Source organism: Ambystoma mexicanum, chromosome 1p (assembly GCF_040938575.1).
Source record: "Ambystoma mexicanum isolate Mex_15411 chromosome 1p, UKY_AmexF1_1, whole genome shotgun sequence".
NCBI lineage: Eukaryota > Metazoa > Chordata > Amphibia > Caudata > Ambystomatidae > Ambystoma > Ambystoma mexicanum.
Window position 1 is genome coordinate 1,018,262,298 of NC_090921.1, and position 19,525 is coordinate 1,018,281,822.

Below are 19,525 nucleotides of genomic sequence, written 5' to 3' on the forward strand. Positions count from 1 at the left end.
AAAAACTCCAAAGCATGTACAAAAGGTGCCAGACAGCCTCTGCATGCAGGCCTTCTAACGAACAGTTGCCCTTCTCGAGTGTTGTCCTTGATGGGAGTGGGAAGGAACATGTTTGGCGATGCTTGTGGTCTTGTACAGAAGTGATGTGGTGACCAAGCCGTTCGGGCTGGACGGCCCCTTTTGGGATGGGACCAGGCATGATTTGCATATGGTCTTTCCCCCTTTGTAATGGCTTGGCAGGCAAAGAACGATGGTCTGGAGGGTTGGCCAGCGCAATGACAGAGGTTAGGATTAATTCCAAACCTTCCAGCCATCAACTCTTTTGTTTTGCATAAGTCACCCCGAGTGGGACTGGTATGCGCCCAGTGGTCGGTCCCATGCCTGCTGGGCCTAGAGACCCAAGCTACTCCTCACTGATGAGGCCCAACAAGGCCGAAACATGTTTGGCGATGCTTGTGGTCTCGTGCAGAAGGGATGTGACCAAGCAGTTGGGGCTGGACGGCCCCTTTTGCGGTGGGACCAAGCCTGATTTGCATATGGTCTTTCCCTTTTTGTAATGGCTTGGCAGGCAAAAAACAATGGTCTGGAGGGTTGCCCAGAGCAATGCCAGAGGTTAGGATTAATTTCAAACCTTTCAGCCATCAGTACAGCTTTAACCCAGCTAGCCTGTCCATTATTTTTCCAACTTAACTCCATTTCAATGCTCTGTTCCTGCATTCCAGTGGCTCATTTACCAATTCACAACATACAAGGGAAACACATGTTCTCTCTTCTCCACCTGAGGGGTGGGAGAGACGTTTTAGTAAAATAATTACTTTTGTGTCTCCCGGCAATATATTTGCAAACAGCCAATTTCCTGGCTCTGACAACACTGTTAGCGGGCTCAGCTTTATTAGAACCCACTTCAGCCATCAGCAGGAGACCCAATATGTTTATTTTATGAATAGCCCCCCAATACCCCTAGAAACTCTTGAGCACATCTCAAGGAGATCACGTATCCACAACATGATCTAAATGATTACCGCTACCACACTAGTAATGGCTTCCATGCAAGTTCTGTAGGCCAATAGAGGAGGTTCCCATCCCTATGTTTGATTACATTTTCTTCTGGTCAAAAAACTGAAAACTAAACATTCATCCCAACGATCACCATCACTCACCCTTATGTTTTATTTTCCCTAAATGAGTGGGGTCACAATGTGCCTATACGTAAACAAGGCTTTGTACTTCAAGAACACTACATTGATGATGAGGAGTATATGATTAACCCCTTAAGTGCTAAGGGTGTGTATGTTCATCATGAATTCACATAAGGAATCATTGTAGGGTGCACCCACTCCCAAAGGATCACACATTTTCCGTATTTGTATGAATTTTAGATGTCTGGATTCAGACATCAAAAACATTTTCCTTAAAAAAATAATTAATAAAGAACAGATAAAAGAATCTAGGAACATATCAATTTCTTTGCGTCACCTTGACAAGTCTGATCTACTGGTTATGAATGATGTATTCTTCCCGGTCTCGTCTTCTCTACTGCTGTTAATCTCTGAAAACAGAGAAAGCATTTTCCAATTAATATATAGGGCAGATCTATCGTGTAGCTTGCACAACAGTTGCTGTGAGCTGCAAGGTCTTCAAGAACGTAATATGCTATGCGCAATCCAATAGGACAAAAACACATTTTTCAAAGAAAATTAGGCTACAAAAATGGCATTCTGAAATCTGCAATACAAATGTTAAGATGACAATACAATCTTAAAGTGCAGTGTCAGTGTTACACTCATATTCAAGACGAAAGGCAAAACATCCATAAAATATACTCCAGTGCCTAAATAGGTGCATGTGCAACAGGATTTCCATTTTTAAAAAGAATACTGTACTTAAAATATAACGTTTATTTTTATAAAAATAAAATGTTGTTCCTTACTATCAATGTTGTTTATTATGCCAGTTTCCCACCCAATACGCTTTCAATCCATATTATTGGTAACATTTGTGAATTGATTTGCCTTACTTAGGTTGTCCTCCATTTTGTGAACTGTCTTTAATCCCACATACAGGGGAGGAGGGGAAGTGCAGTGTGCAGATCTCTTAAAGCAGCAAAGATGTAATGTAAAAGGTTGAATAATTTTTTCTTTCCATCAACATTTTGCATATCTAGTAATGCTGCCCTATTAGTAGTGATAGTACTACTACCTAAGTAGTAATAATGGAGGTAGTTGTGCTAGTTGTAGTAGTTTTAGTTTTACCAATAGTAGTAGCAGTGATATTACTGCAAGAGAAGCTACCATTTTAATTACCAGTAGTAACTCTTCTGTCCACCCATTCAAATGGTAACTCCCTTGACCTCATTATCATCTCCTCTCTACTCTCCGCCTCCAATATCTCCACCACTCTTTAACCCCTCTGATCATTCCATTGTATTTGCCTCAATATCCACTGCTACTTGCACATCTCTCCATCTACCACTTCCATTACCAAGCACAAGTTTTCCCCCTCCAAATTGCATCTACCTCTAAGACCTACAACACACTCTCTTCCAATGCAAAATTCACTGTTACATCCACTGATAAAGATTTCACTAACTTAAATGCTGTTCTTAACGCTCCCTGCTCCTCTCGCTTTCCTCTTACTACATTCACTCCTAAACCGTCCCTTCCACGGCCTTTGATTACAGCTAATATCAGCATCCTTCATGATCCACCGGCCAACACGAAAACCATCTAACCTTCCAAAAAATCCTCCAATTCAGAAAAGAAACTGGAAATCCGTAAACAATGCAGACCTAAACACCAGATTGAAAACACAATACAATCAATCACCGGCTTAGACTCGACCAGCATAGAAGGAAGAACTAATATAGTGCAAAAATGAATCACGAAAATACTAGAAGGCATTGCACCAGAAAAACCATTCACCCCTTCACTAATAACAAAGAATGGCAAGATGGTTCACACCGCCACCTCAAAACACTGGAAAAAATTAACAGGAAACTGGAAACTCTGACCAACAGAAAATCTCATACCAAAGAGAGATACAACTATACAAAGCTGAAAAACTCACAGGAAAAAAGACATAGTATAAAGAACGGATCACAAACTCAAGCAACACCCAGAAAGAGATGTTCAACATCATCAACAACCTAAGAAACCCAACAGAATGGAAAGATATACCAATGCGATCAAAAATCTATGCGATGACCTTGCAGACCACTTCAAAATCACAAACATCCAGAGACTCATTAAGAGCATGCCAAAAACACTAACAACCCCTCCAACCAGCCAATGCCGGAACCTTCTACAAGACTAAACATCCCACTAATCTCGACAGAAAAATGGAACAGCCTACTGAGCAAAAGCAACAGAGCCTGCTCTCCAGCAGACCCCTGGCCACCAGACCTATACAAGATTATCCTCGCCCAGAAAACTGCTGCAGAATATTTCCTCAACCATTCACTGGCAACAGGAACTGTGCCACATGCCTTCAAATCAGCATACTTCAAGCTACTCCTTAAAGACCCATCAGCAAACACTTAAGACCTAACCAACTCCGACCAATCTCAAACCTCCCATACCCAGCTAAACTCCCAGAAAGCTACATCTATACAAACAAATCCTGGAACATGGCAAAAACAATTAGACACTAGACCAGGCACAAGTCGGCTTCAGACCTATGAGAGGAACGGAAACAGCATTACTATTGATATGGGTTGATCTAAAAACCAACACAGACTCCAATGTCAAATTAGTACTAATACTACTTGATCTATCGGCAGCCTTCGAATAAAGAACAAGAAACACTTGGGTACGAGCACGATCTGAATAAAATATCATTTCATTTAATTTCAGGTCTACCACAAAACACTCATCAAAAGACTCAAAGATATGGGAATCGGCAACATAGCATTACTTTGGCTAAAATCGTTAATGACAGAAATAACAGAAGCAAACTTTGCGAACTCCCTTCAACTCAACCCCCTGCACAACAAGTTGCGGAATCCCACAGGGCTTATCCTTTTCACTGCTACTATTGAACATCTACATCACTGCTCCCCCTAGCCCCATCAGCCTCATCAAGAGACACAGGCTCACCTGTCTCAAGTATGCAGACGAGACACAAATCATCTACAAAATAAAAGCTAGCGAAGAACAAAACCCAACCCTTACCAACCGTATCACAGAAATAAACCATTGGATGACTATCAACAGCCTTAAGCTCACCCTGGACAAAACAGAAATAAAGATTGTGCCCAATGAACAGTCAAACTATCACCAAATTCCATGGCTTACTGAATTGGGATACCCACCATAACCATCCAAAGTGGACAAACATCTCAGAATATGAATGGCCAATGACTTATTACTCGAACTGCAAGTCAACGCAGTAGTAAAGAAATGCTTCTTCTAACTACACACAATGAAGAAGATATTTCACTACTTGACCATCCCACATAGAACACTTGCTGTCATTTCCCTCATATCAAGAATGGACTACGGCAACAACATCTATCTCAGAATGCAAGAAAACCTTTTCAAAAAACTACAATGAATACAGAATGCAGCAGCAAGACTACTCCTCAGACTTTATAAAAGAGTACACCTCACACCAGCACTGAGAACACTACATCATCTACGGGTCAAAAACACATTTTCTTCAAAACGTTCTGCATAACACACAGAGCAATCCATGGCCAAGAAGCAGAAATCATACAAAGAAAAATGTCCATCTAAAAACGAACATTAAGAACCAGAAACGACATTTCACCTCGAACCTAAACAATACTCAAAGTGTCCATTTGGGGAAACAGCGTTCTCCTGCATAGCAGTGAAATTGTGGAACTTGCTCCCAAAAGGAAATATGAACAACAGAAGATCAGCTAAAGTTCTGAAAATTGTTAAAAACATGGCTCTTTAACTCACCGAGCTAAACAGGAAGCACCATTGAAGGGAAACCGGCAACACATCCCAATAGATGCACCAAAAACAATGGATGGGCCGATATAGAGCCACTCAAAGAAAAAAGCATTCTACCACAAATCACCACAGAATAACATTAACGCGACAAATCAGTATAACGTTTGCAAATGGACTTGGGCGACTTCTCACTAACCCTACTAAAATCTCTCCAATACTCTGCATACTCATCTTCAAACATTGAACAAATCACACACATACCTACGCCACAGAGGAAAAACAACAAGCCACCGCAAACTACAAACACTCCACAACACCCAAAAGGAAACTAAACCAATCACACACAAATCACCCCATACACACTGTGACACAGGCCTGGTATCAAAATAGACACAGACTCAAAAGTAACAGTTTGACATCCTTTATTGCCTAACTTTGTGCGGTTGGTCTAATGCCTACCTGACCCTAACTCTAAGGGGGTTGTTCCCTCAACTGATGCTTCTAGGGGCTGTCGATGTCCGTAACTCCAAAACCAAAATTTGTTTGTGTCCAGACCTATGCTTGCACTCGCTCTTAGACCAAACGTGATAGGGGGTTTTATTAAAGAAAAAATGGTGTCTCAAAAATAAATATAAACCACAGCAGGTTTCAGGTAACCTAACCAATAGGAGTAATTCTGGCAGTTTCAAAAATAGTTAAACTCAGAAAGGGTTGCCCTCTGAACCTTGCTCGTAGGGCTTTTGCAGCAAGTCCATCAAGTTCACAATGTCTCTGGGTCTCTTGGGGTTCCCTTAACCAAGCTCTTCGATTCTTCTAGTTCCAAACAGAAAAAAAACACAGTTCCTGTTGCGCCTCTCAGGGTTCCCTTTCTCAAGCCTAGGCCTTTCCTGTAAAGTTTACAATGTCTCTGTGGGCATGTCAAGGTTCCCTTCCCCAAGCTTAGGCCCCTTTGATTCAAAATGAAGAACAAGTTACTTACCAACTGTAACGTTATTTCGACTGGATGTTCCTCCCACGTATTCCTCATCTTATGATATTCGTTATCGCCACCTTCACTGCTTCGGAATTATTTTTAGGCAGAGGGTGATGTGTTCGAGGCCGTGGCGTCGATTGTCCCTCAACGGGCTCCGTACCTTGTCGATGTCACTGATGGTATAAATAGCTCGAGCAGCGCCCGTTGGCTTCAGTTCTGTTTTTTCGATGAAATATTGGAGGCCCAGGCGTGCCTGATGACGAATGGACTCTTCATGAGAGGAAAGTTTAAGAAAACGCAAACTGTACTGCGGGGTAGGTTGGGAGGGTCAATGAGGAATAAGTGGGAGGAACATCAGTCGAAAGAACGTTACAGTTGGTAAGTAACTTGTTCTTCGAATGGATTGTGTCCTCCCGCATATTCCTCATCTTACGATAGACTCTCATAGCAGTGGCAATTGTGGAGGTGAGAGTACTAGATACTGTTTTCATGGACGGAATGAAGTACCGCCTTGGCAAATAAACCCTCATTGGAGGAGGAAGCATCTAAGCAATAATGCTTGATGAAAGTATGCATCGATTTCCATGTTGCAGCTGAACAAATATCCGCTGCAGGAACTCCCCTCTTCAGAGCCGCAGAAGTAGCCATCCCCCTAGTGGAATGGGCTTGAAGCCCATCGGGGGGTCCTTTCCTGCCAATCTGTAGCATTCAATTATAGCCAGAATGATCCAGCGGGATATGGTTTGTTTTGTCACCGATAATCCCAATTTATGACCTGTATAAACCACAAAGAGTTGGTCATCTTGACGTAATTTTGACATTCTTGAAATGTAAAAACTGAGAGCCCTTTTGGGGTCCAGTCTATTCAGTCTCTCCTCTTCTTTGCCCAAATGAGGAGGAGGATAGAATGTTGGTAATATGATTTGCTGTGACAAATGGAAGTCAGAAACTACTTTTGGTAGAAAGGAAGGTTTAACTTTAAGAACTACCTTGTCCTTGTAAAAAATAGTATATGGTGGTTTACATGAGAGAGAGCCTGTAGTTCACTAACCCTGCGGGCTGTTGTTAAAGCTACAAGAAGAACAGTTTTTAATGTTAGAAGTCTCAAAAGGTATACAAGTTAGAAACTTAAGTACTAGATTTAAATCCCAAGTTGGGACATGAAAAGGTACTGGAGGGTATATGTTAGTAAGCCCTTTTAGAAACTGAATTATCAATGGAATTTTGAAATAAGAAACCTCTTCCGAGGAGCGCTTGAAAATGGATAATGCAGCCAGATATCCTTTAATTGTTCCGATCTGGAGCCCCAGATTGGCTAGATGTAATAGGAAAGAAAGCACCATTGGGGTGCCACATTGAAAAGGGTCCACATCCTTATCTCTGCACCAGCTACTGAACTTATTCCAACAACACCGGTACAAGGATTTTGTTGCTGGCCTTCTGGCCGAAAGCAAAATTTCCATTACGTTATCCGGAAGATCCCAATCCTTGTATCTCGACCTCTCAGAAACCATGCGTGAAGGTTGAGTGTCTTGACCTCTGGATGGAGAACGCGACCTTGCTCTTGCGAGAGAAGATCCTCTCTTTGCGGAAGACGTATTGGAGGGCAGATGGACATGTCCAGAAGGTCCGGGTACCACGTCCTCCTGGCCCAATCCGGGGCAATTAGGATCATGGTTTTCCTGAACTTTTTCAACCTCCTGATTACTTGAGCAATCACGGGGACTGGAGGACTTCCACTCCACCACGAACGTGTCTCCTAGAGCTCCTCTCGGAGGAAATTCCCTTGAGCAGTACTGTTCGTACTTCCGGTTTACCGTGGTTGCAAACAGATCCACTTGAGGGGTTCCCCAAAGGGCGAAGATCTCCAGAATTGCTTCCTGAGCTAGCTCCCACTCGTGAGAGACCCTGCTGTGCCTGCTTAGAGCGTCTGCCGCCGTGTTCTGCTCTCCGGCTAGGTGAACTGCTGATAGAGAGATTCCTTCTCGTATTGCCCAGAACCAGAGCTGCATTGCCTCTCTGCACAGTGGTAGTGACCCTACGCCTCCTCTCTTGTTGAGGTAGTACATGGCCACTGTGTTGTCTGTCATTATCAGGACATTCTTTCCCTGTACAGAAGGCAGGAAGGCCTTGAGCCCTAGTCTGATTGCCCTCAGCTCCAATAGGTTGATGTGTTTTTGGACTCCGATGGAGACCAACGACCGCTGATTGTTAGTTCGTTGGTGTGGGCTCCCCACCCCGTGAGTGAGGCATCCGTTAATACTGTTATCTCTGGCCATGGTTGCCAAAAAGATTCTCCTTTGAGGATGTTGTTGTTGCAAGCCCATCATAGTAGTTCCTGAGCAACTGCGCTCGGGACTTGCAGAAGATCAGACATATTCCCTGAGAACTGGGACCACTGAGTTCTGAGTGCCCATTGAAGGGAACCAATTCTCAATCCGGCCTCTGGCACTAGGAAAATGCAGGATGCCATGAGGCCGAGCAACCTCAGAAAATCGAAGGCCGGCAGATGCTTGGCATTTTGGAACTTTGTTACCATTTGCAGAATGTGGAGAGCTCTAACCTGGGGGGGGGGGGGGGAGGAAGTATCCAGGACTGCTCCGATAAACTGGAGCTTTTGGGATGGTTTCATGTGGGACTTCTGGAAATTTTAGGGTGAAGCCCAAAGTGACAGGTGATCGAAAGATGTTCCTGAGCTTGTTGGGGAGAACGTGCTCTGATCAACCAATCGTCCAGGTAGGGGTAGACGTGAATACCCCCTCTCCTGAGACTCGCTGCCACCACCGCCATTAATTTGGTGAAAACCCTCGGGCGGAGGTCAACCCGAATGGCAGAACTCGAAATTGATAGAATTGCCAATCGCAAACCTCAGGTACTTTCTGTGCTTGAGATGGATTGGCACATGAAAGTAAGCATCCTGAAGGTCCAATGATACCAACCCGTCTTGGAGTTGGAGAGCCTGAAGGATCTGAGAAAGGGTTACCATCTTGAACTTGTCCTTCCTGAGGAACTTGTTCAAGTTTCTTAAGTCCAAGATGGGTCTCAATCCTCCGTCCTTCTTTGGGATGAGAAAGTATGGGGAGTACCAACCCTTGTTCCTCTCCGCAAGAGGTACTTGGTCTATAGCACCTTTCTCTAGCAGGGTTAAAATTTCCTGCAACACTAGCGGATCTGGAATTTTGACAGAGTTGGTTCCCGGTGGATGGTTCTGAGGCCTTTTTAGGAAGGGGAGACAGTAACCTTGACCTACTGTTTCCAGTGCGCAAGCATCTGAGGTAATGCCCCGCCATTCCTTGCTGAGAGATCCTGCCTCCCACTGGGGTTATGTGTAACAAGGTCTCAGAGTGATTTGGAGGCGGCTGCAGGAGCGGCTGAGGGCAAAGATGCGGTTCCTGAGTTTGTCTTTGTAATCTTTCCTCGTCCACCACGAGTGACATTTCTCTTGCCTCTTTGAAAAGGCTGTCCTCTTCCTCTACCAAAAGAGGAGTAGTACCGAAAAGAATGACCCCTCCAGGAAGATGAGCCCGAATAGGATTTCTGAGGCTGTCGCATGGAGGCACTAAGAGATTTAGCTGCCGCTTTTGAGGTCTGTAGATTTTTCTAGGCTTTCATCCGCCTTACTACCAAACAGTCTCAAGCCATCAAAAGGCATGTTGAGAAGTCTGGCCTGCAAATCTGGTGCAAACCCCGACTTCCTCCACCACGCAAATCTGCGTAGCACAGTGCTTGCAGCAATGGATCTGCTGATACTATCAGCAGTATCCAGTCCAGACTGGAGACATTCCCCCATTGCCTCCTTTCCATCTTTGACAATATTCCGGAAGCCTCCCCTTTCCTCGCCTTCCGGAATATGATCAGCCGCCGCCGAAATGCAGTCCCACAAGGTATGGGTAAACCTGGCCAGGGTAAAGGTGACATTGGTTGACTTAAGAGCCATACTACCCGAAGTAAAAACTTTACGGGTCCAAGTATCCACTTTTTTTTTTTTAACCAAATTTATTTTCATTTTTACTTAAGATAATAGTTGAGCTTTCGTTACAATATGCGTTAAGAACATTGTTACCAACATGAACCCCTTATTCCCACCCTTGAACTTTCTTTTTGACTCTAGTATTGTCTTCATACTTTCCCCAACCCCTCCCACCCTCTCCCACCCTACCAGCCCCCCTTCCCTTTATTGTTTGAACCAGTCCGAACCATGGTTGTAACCAGAACAGTTCCATGAGGCAACCCCTCCGCCATATCTTCTGCCGTCTTTATCTGATATGGATGTTTCTAAGAGTCCGGGGTTTAGAGTATTGATTCTCCCGCTCCCCCACATAGTCCTGAAGTGGATCCCATATGGCCAAGAATTTCAGATACGTCCCTGATTTTGTGGCACAAATGTTCTCCATTGCCATAACTCCCCACACTTTCACCCACCACCATGGAGCTGTAGGGCCCTCCACTGTCTTCCATCGTTGAGCCACTGTCATCCTTGCTGCAGCCAGTAAGTGGGTTATGAGAGCCGCTCTGTTCCCTGAGGTCGCATATATCCCTTCTACTACTGCCCCCATCAGAATGATTTTCGGGGACCATGGTAGGTCTGCGCCCGTTATGTCCCTGATCAGGCTCAGTATTTCTTTCCAGTATACTTTTATCTTTGGGCACGACCACCACATGTGGAACATGTCTCCTCTTTCTTCACACCGACGCCAGCATTCTGGGGGGTACGTGCGGATCATTCTGTGTATTTTACTTGGTGGCAAGTACCAGCGATAACAGTTTGTATGCCGATTCTTTAATTGACGTGGATTTGGATAGTTTATGAGCTCTCCTACAGATTTGACTCCATTCTTCCTGCGTAATCTCCTCTCCTATGTCCCGCTCCCAGTCCCTCATATACTGGAGGGTGTCGTCGGTTTGCACCTTGTCTAGTAGCTTGTATAGTTTAGTAATCCCTCTTTCATGTGTCCCCTCCCGTATTGTTAGTTCTAGGCCTACAGGGGGTCGTAGCCCTGCCCTTTTTACCTCTGGGTGTGAGATCCAGTGACACAATTGTATATATTTAAATCTGTGGTTTTCGGCAATACCAAATCTTTATTTGCATGCTTCGAAGGTAAGTGGGGCGTCATCCTGATACATATCTTGTAGGGACAATGTGTCTGCTTCGCTCCAACCTTCCCAGAACCTTTTGTGAAGCCCAGGCGAGAAGTCTGGATTATGCATAATAGGGGATAGTGGGCCCAGACCTAGTTTGACCCCCCTGCTACGAATAGCTTTATCCAAGTTGTGTAGAGTCGTCTTAGTGGCCTCTAATAGGATACCTCCCTTATCTCTTGTTTTGACTTTAGGAATGGTAGCATACCCAATGGGATATCTGTCGCGGTCTGTTCTATTTTCCCCCAACCTGGAAGAGGGTCTTTACCCGCCCATTTCAGTGCTGGTGCCAATTGGGCTGCTAACACATCTCCCCATATCTGGGACTCCCAGCCCCCCCCCCCCCAAGAAGCGTGGGCCGCATCAAGATCCTTTTTTGGATCCTCGGCTTCTTGTTTCCCAAGATAAATTTAAACACGGCCTTCTGGAGTTCTTGGATTTGTTTTGGGGGGAGGACCACTGGGGTTGAGCTTACTACATACAGTAATTTGGGTAGCAAGGTCATTTTTATCGCCGCTATTCTAGCGAACCATGATAATTCCGGAGCGTCCCATCCCTGCAAGTCTTCCTGCAGGCGTGTCCATAGAGGTGTAATGTTTGCCTTGAGCAAGTTCTTTCCGGTTCTAGTGATATGGATTCCCAAATATTCCAGGGACTGTTTTTCCCATTTCAGGGGATAACGCTCCTTCAGGAGAGCTATGTCCCGCTACCTTCGGTTATATTCAGCGCTTTGGCATTTTTGAATAGTTTATTGTGAACCCTGATGTTTTTTTGAATTTCTGCAGTTCTCTAATAATTCTGGGTAATGTGTGTATGTGTGTAGAGCATGATATCATCTGCGTAGAGGGCTATCTTGTTTTGGATCTCCCCGGTGTGTACCCCTCTAATTCCCGGGTCTTCCCTTATTCTGCAGGCAAACGGTTCCATTGCCATTGCAAATATGAGCGGGGAGAGAGTGCACCCCTGCCGAGTACCCCTCCGGATATTGATTCTTTCTGAGGTGTAGCCATTCACCATTAGTTGCGTGGATGCTGGTAATTTGCCAGAAACATCTTGGTGAATATCGGTCCACAGCCGAAACCCTCCAGTATCAATCTTAGGTATTGCCAGTCTATGCTGTCGAATGCTCGTGTGGCATCTAATGCGGCAATCGAGAATTTTTGGGCACCCGTGGTCCCCAAGTCTATAATGTCAATTACGCGCCGGACGTTATCCTGAGTGTGTGTCCCCTTTACAAAGCCTGCCTGGTCTGCGTGTATTACCTCGGGCAGTACTGCTGCCAACCAATTCACCAGTATTTTTGCATATAATTTTGCATCTGTGTTGAGGAGAGCTATGGGGCGGTAACTGGTGCATTCTACTGGGTCTTTCCCAGGCTTTAGGGGTAATATCGTGGTTGAGTGCCCCATGTCCTTAGAAACTGCTCCCCTATCCCTGATTAAATTGAAAAGGCGAGTGAGGGGGATTGCCAATTGTGTCTGGAACATTTTGTAGAACCCATTCCCCAAGCCGTCTGGGCCCGGTGCCTTTCCCCTGGGTAGCGCTGCTATCGCATCTCACACTTCCTGTATTGTGATGAGGGCCCCTAATTTTCCTTTTTGTTGTTCCGAAATCTGTGGCAGTTTTACGGCTGACAGATAAGACACTTGTTCTGCTGTATTCAGGTTTTCGCTAATCATCAATTTTTTGTGAAAGTGGACCATCGTTTCTAGTTTCTCCTCATCTCCCGTTTGCAGTTCCCCTCTACTATTTCTTAGCTGGGTAATATGATTACGCGCCTTCTGTTTGCGTAGTTTAGCTTCCAAGAATTTGCTCGCTTTCCCCCCGTGTATGTAATATGATTGTTTTGTGTTTAGCAGTATTTGCGCTGTTCTATCTGAAGTGTGGTTTTCTAGTTTGGCTCTGGCCTTTTTAAGGTCTCGCCAGGCTCTGGGCGTCTGACAGGTCTTATGGAGCTTTTCAGCATTTCTCACCTTTTCTTCCAATTTGCGGGTTATAAGGGCTCTCTCCCTATAGTATTGCGTTGCTTGTGCTATGAATTCCCCTCTAATTACTGCTTTCCCCGCATCCCACACCACCCTCCAGTCCACTTCCCCATTGTCATTTTCAAGAAAATAGTTCCTTATGACTTCTTCCATGTGTGCTCTAAGTGCGATATCCCTCAGGATTGTTTCAGTTAGCCTCCATTGTGGTCGGGGTCTATTTATTGTCTCTTGCAGTTCTATGCAGGTCACTACTGGGGCGTGATCGGAGAGATATTGAACACCGATTTCTATTTTTTTTTACATGGGGGATTAATGTAGAGGACACCAGAATCAGGTCTAGTCTAGAGTAACCCCTGTGTACCGCTGAGTAGTGTGTGTATTCTCGGATATCCGGGTGGAAAAATCGCCACGTTTCTATCACCTCCAAATCTCTGAAAAGTTTTCCAAGGGCCTGTCTGTTTCGCTGATCTGCTGCAGTCGGGGGGAGTGTTTTATCCAATTGTGGGTCCATCACACAGTTAAAATCCCCTCCTATTATCACTCGGCCCTCGCACCACCCTCCCACCCTCTGGAGTAGTTTAGGGATGTACTGGTCCTGCTTTTCATTGGGGACGTAGAGTGCTAGTATTGTATACAATTGGCCGTTGAAAGTACCCTTTACCCACAGGTATCTACCTTCCTGATCCTTCATTGTTTGCTGTTTGTGGAATTCTAAGTCTCTGCTACATAGGATTGCCACCCCTTTTGTTTTGGTCTGGCTTGAGGCAAAAAACTGAAGAGGGTATGTTCTGCTCTGCATCCTTTTTTCATCTTTCTGGAGCAGGTGCGTCTCCAGTAGGATAGCTATCTTTGATTGCACAGCTTCCAGTCTGCCTAAGATCGAACGCCCTTTAGCGGGGGAGTTTAGCCCCTGGACATTAATCGAGACAATGTTCACTTCCTCCATTACTCCCTAGGTGAGGATTATCTGCCTGTTGGACTCCATGTTCTTGTTTGTTATAGCTTTCTCTGCCTGTTTTTGCTTCCGTTTCATACATTTGTGGAGTTGGCTCAACTTTCTTCCCGGTTTTTGGTTCTTTGCTTTCCTGTCGTTCGTTCTCTTCCCCCCCCTTAGCCACCCCCTTCCCTTTCCCCGATCCTGGGAGTGCATGAGGCCTGGGCTCCCTGGGGGCCCCCCCCACTGGTCACAGCGGGCATAGGGCCTTTAACTCTTCCCCAGTTCACAATAGTCAGGAGTTGTATTACCTGACCCTGCTTCCAAGATTTAGGACCTCCTACCTCCGTGCAGGCGCTTCCATTCAGCCGTGCGGTTTTCTCACTTTTGTATAGCACTTCACTCGTTGTCCGTGTGATGGTCCGAGTTCGGGTCTGTTGGGCCTCTCCGTTCCCGGTCATGAGCTGGCTGCGAGCTTCCGGTTCTTCCTTTCCTCCCTCGTCTTTGCTTTCTCTCCGTTGACCATTCCCATGGTTTGCTGGGCAGGCCATTCATGTTTGGGCGCAGGCGCACGGGCGCCTCTGGTTGGTCGTCCTCCAGGTGTAGCGGAGCCAAACCCTCTGCGCAGTTCCCAATTCTCCTGTTTTCCTTCCCATGTAAACCACAGGCCAAACGGGTGCGTCCATCTATATCGGATTTGATGTGTTTGAAGGGCCTTCGTAACAGGTTGCATTAGCCTTCTTTTGTGGCGAGTGATCCGGGCAAGGTCCTGGTAGAACTGTATACGGGACCCATTAATCGTAAGGTCTCAGTTTGTTCTTGCCACGCGTAGCACCTCCTCTTTCAGACGATACAAAGTCATTGCTATCAGGACATCTCTAGGTCTCGACCCTGGTTCATTGCGTATTGGGCCCACGCGATGTATCCTGTCGGAGCCGATCGTCTCCGGGTGGATATCTGCTAGCAGGCTGCTAAAGCAGAGTTGCATGGTATCTTTTAGATCCTTGTCCTGCACCGATTCTACCAGGCCTTTGACCCTAATATTAGATCTCCTTGAGCGATTTTCAAGATCCTCCGCCTGGAGTTCTAGGTTGTTTGTTGCGGTCGCCAACTGGTTCAGTAGCGGGCTGTTTTGATTAATTTCTTCCGTAACATTCGAGAGGCCACTTTCGACAATGTCCACTCTTTCTCCCAGCTCCGCCATTTCTTTATTGACCTCCTGGAAGGATGATTTCAGGTCCTCCCTTAATTGTTCCATTTGACTCTGGAAGGCTTTAGTCATTCTGGCCTCCATTCCTTTCAAGCAGTTCAAGAGTTCGTCTTTGTCGTTTGCCATTATGCTAGTTGGGAGATCCTTTGTTTCAGGAGTCTGCCCCGGTGGAGGGGATGGCGATTCTGCGTGTGTTTGGCTGCTCTGCCGCCAGCAATTCTCAATTTGCCCTTCCTGGGGTCTCACTGGGGTTTTTGCTCTGGTTGGGACCGTTTTGGATTTGGTGCCTGGCACCTGAGTTGCTCTGGCCACTGTCGGCAAGCTTTATTCCCAGTGTGGAGTTGGCTTGAGTAATCAGCAATTATATGTCCGTCGCAGGCTGTCGCAGTTCCCTGGCCCCTTGCCTCGACGGAGCTCGGCCCAGTCTCGTCAGGGATGCTGCCTATCGCCTCAGTGTGTTCTTCAGGCCTGCCCCACTTCTCCTTTGGACTGCGGGAGGGGCCCGCTCATGGGGCGTCCTCCCCTTGGGGCCCGGGTCTCACCCAGCACCTTGGAGAGTGCAGGATGGACGCATCCGCTGCTATCTGGTGTCGCCTGGGATGGCCCTGAGCTGCCCACCTCTCCGCGTCGCTGCTCCCCCTCGGGTGTGCTCCCTCACCTCTGGGCCCTTCGCTTCGCAAGCAACCGCTGCTGGTACCTTTATTACTGCTGTAGCCAGTGCTCCGCAAGTTCCCCCTGGCCTGTCGTGCTACTCCGTAGGGTGTGAAATCCTCGGTCCCTGACGAATGCTCAGTCTGGATCGTGTTGTGTTTTCCGGCCCCCCAATTTCGGGTGCCTGCTTCCCACTGTGGCCGTGTCCTGGGAGCTGGGCGAAACCTCCGAATGAGTATTGTCGCTTGCTAACTGTTGTTGTTGTTCCGCAGCCCCGCGATTCCCTCTACGGCCTCCGTTGGATTGCTGCGGGGGCTGTGGCCTCCGCCACACACCGGACACGTCCTTAGACCCACAGCTCACGGATGTTCGATCCGGATCATGGTGTGCTTTCCAGCTGCCTTGTTTCGCCGCGATTTTCTCCTTTTTTGTTTGCCTGCACGGAGGACCCGAGGTGTGCGTCCTCACGGTCCGGCGTCCATCATGGAATGCAGCATCCACTTTCTTATCGTCTCTATCCGGAGGGATAGAATAACCAGACTTTCTAGAGTGGGATGTCTGTTTAAATATTCAGGATCAGAACTAGACGGTCTATATTTTTTTAGGGAAATTACTGTTTACTGCAGCAATATTGTTGGGGATCTCCCAGTTCTTTTCCACTGTTCTTTGAAGTGCCCTATGGAAGGGGAGAACTGGATCCTTCTGGGGGCCCCGAACAATTATGTCCGTCATATCATCCTGTTCAAAAGTGGGTTATGCTCTACCCCAGCCCATATATTCTACTACTCTGTTCATTAAACTCCTGTACCCGGAATCTGCATGTTCTGCAGGGTCAGGTCTTGCAAACTCTAATTCAGGTGACGTGTCAATGCCACTAGCAGAATGCAGAGTGTCGCACAGGTCTCTCATTTCAGATTCTGGGTCTATAAATTCTTCAGGAACTGGTCTAGTGCCATATTGCACTCCAAAAGGAGAGATTTCCTCATCCTCCGAGCCAGTCTCTTCAAAAATCGAAGACATAACTTAAAAAAGTATGATTTTGGTAATGGCGTAAGTCTCCTCTCTTCCTCCTGAGTTTTCGTCGAAGGAATGGAAGGATTCTTCGAAGCTGTCGAAGGAATCTTGGACGACCTCGATGTAGTCGATGTTTTCGAAGACTTCTGTTTCTTATGTGGTGTCGGAGAAATACTCGACTCTCGAGGAGTCTTCAACGACTTGGCGTCGACTCGAGTTTTTCGAGTTTCATCCATACTACCGGGTTTTACCACAGTAGTTTCCGACTTCCCTATGTCGTCCGAAAGAGCGACAGGGGTCCGGCTCTTCTGAGGTTTCTTTGAGGGGGTCGAGGAAGCATTCTTAAAGACCTCCATCATCTTCCTTCGAAATTCTTCCCATTTTCTAGGGGAATCCGACTTATCGTACCACTTCGGTCGGTGAATTGGAAGATGACGAAGGAGATCCATGTCTCCTTTTCACTCTCTTAGAAGAGGAAGATGAAGAGCGCTTCGATCTACTACGAGATTGAGATCTCTTAGGGTGTCTATGATGATCCGATTCTTTCGAATTGCTTGATTTTTTATGTTTTTTAGACGAAGCCTTCGAGGCTTTAGAAGCTTTCCACCCCACTGCCAGTTTACCTTTCCTCTCACGAAGGGCGTTCTCCGTCATTGACTGACAGGAGCCACAGTCGCCGGTTCGATGACTTGAACTGAGGCACCAGAGACAAATGCGGTGAAGATCTGTGATCGACATCTTCGATCCACAGTCGATACACTTTTTAAACCCAGTTTTGGGCGTTGAAGGTGTTGAAGAAGACGACATTTTCAGTAGAAAATGTCGAAGCGTGCCGTTCGAGAGCAAAGCAATCGGAAAAACGGAACTGAAGCCAACAGGCGCGGCTCGAGCTATTTATACCATCAGTGACGTTGACAAGGTATGGAGCCCGTCGAGGGACAATCGACGCCACGACCTAGAGCACAGCGCCCTCTGCCGAAAATGTTTTCCGAAGCAGCGAAGCTGGCAATAAAGTATATCATAAGATGAGGAATACGTGGGAGGACACAATCCATTCAAAAAGATAGTCTCTTTTAGGCCTCTCCGGGCTCCCTTCCCCATGATCTAGGCCTCTTGAGTGTTCTTTACAATTCTCTTTGGGCCTCTCAGGGTTTCCCCCCACCCCCCAAGTGTAGGTCCCTTTTGTTCTTTAAACAAAAAGTTCTCCTGGTCAGGATATACCTTTCACTGTATAGTTCTTTCGGGGGAGGTAGCATCAGAGACTTTCGAACGCCTGGCTCTTTGCTCCTCCCAGGCGCGACCACTCTGACTTCTAGCCCCTCTGCTTATTCTCTGCACCTTTCTTCTGCCACCTTTTCCCTTCTATGCCTCTTTTCTTTTCCACTTCACTGTGCTTCTTAAACATTTTATTTTCACCTTGCTGTGTCTCTTGCACACTTCTCTTTACTGTTTCAGGCATCTTCATTACCCATTCCAGTGCTTCTTATACACTCTGTTTTGGTTTTGGGTCGCTCGCACCTTTTTCCCCTTTTTTGCACCCTCTCTTTGCTTTCTGTTCTTTTACTTTCTGTTTCTTCCTTTCTGTTCCGTTTTGGGTCGTTTGTACCCACTCTGCTTTCGGATAACTTTCTTTTCAACTCTTTCTGTCTTTTCGTTTTGCGCCGCTAGCAGACTTTCACTAGCTTTGCTTTCTCTCGCTTTCAATCATGAGGCCGCTTCAACTGCTTCTGCTCCCGCTCCAGCTACCCGCACGCTACCGAGTTCTCTCTCTAATTCGGGAACCTCACCAAAGTAGCGCAGAGCTGGCGAGCAGTTCACCAGGGTCTTGCCACCTGCACCCCTGGGACCGGCACAAGTTCCATGAAAACTAGCACTGGCGTCGACACAGCCAACAGCCTGCAATTCGTCCGGCTCCGGCTCCTTGGAGACACGGATCCCTCGCCACGTTGCAACCCCTCTGACACACCGGGCCAGCGTCTCGGCTTCCCTTCTCCACCGGATCTTACAGGCTCCTCCTTCTGCAGCCTTCTGCTCCTTGGCCCCCAAGTTCCATCCAGCAACCCCAGGTCGCTCATTGCTTCTGGCAGAACCACACCTTTTATAGTGTACTGAAGAGTCAAGTGGAGTCAGGTGTGCACAGTTGTAGTAAAGTGCCTGACCTTGCCTGACTATTAGTGGGACAGCCTAATGGTTTTATCTAGTAGGCCTCTCTTTGCTCTCAATGCTGTTCCTATGAGTAATCCTCACTGCTCTCAGTCGCCCCTTCCTCGTCCCAGTACATGATGGAAAGATTGGGTGAGATTGGAAATGCCCTAGACAGACTGAGGGAGTCTGAGCTGGTCTAGTCCTCTTTTCAATATCAGGTGTGGGGACTTGTTGGGGTCTATTAAGGTGAGTGAGTGATGTTAAATCCCTTTGTTTATTGGAGGGGGTAACTAGGAGGAAAAGGGTGGGATCCCAGCATATCCTCTGGGTCTTTGAGGAAAGAGAGACAATCGTAGTGGCAGGAGTTGTGAAAGGGCTTGTTCTCCCTAGCCGTCCAAGATATTTTATCTTCCATTTTCGTGAGGTCAAGGGGAAGGACTGGACTTGGGTGACAATATCCCATGAACAACGAGGGTGGGTAGGTTTGATTGGGGCAAGAAATGGGGGAATACCATGTCTAGCCTTCGGACTCCCTCCCTGCAGTCCCAAAGGACCCCC

General features: G+C 46.6%; 1 protein-coding gene across 6 annotated transcripts in view; it reads right to left on the reverse strand.

The window, feature by feature from the left end:
* Positions 1 to 19,525, reverse strand: part of CENPT (centromere protein T) — a 1,770,416-nt gene that overhangs the window by 1,366,399 nt on the left and 384,492 nt on the right. For all 6 annotated transcript variants that reach the window (XM_069655330.1, XM_069655348.1, XM_069655339.1 and 3 more), the window contains exon 7: positions 1,477 to 1,549. In XM_069655330.1, coding sequence (XP_069511431.1) covers positions 1,477 to 1,549 — 73 coding nt within the window. The remainder of the gene's footprint in view (positions 1 to 1,476; positions 1,550 to 19,525) is intronic.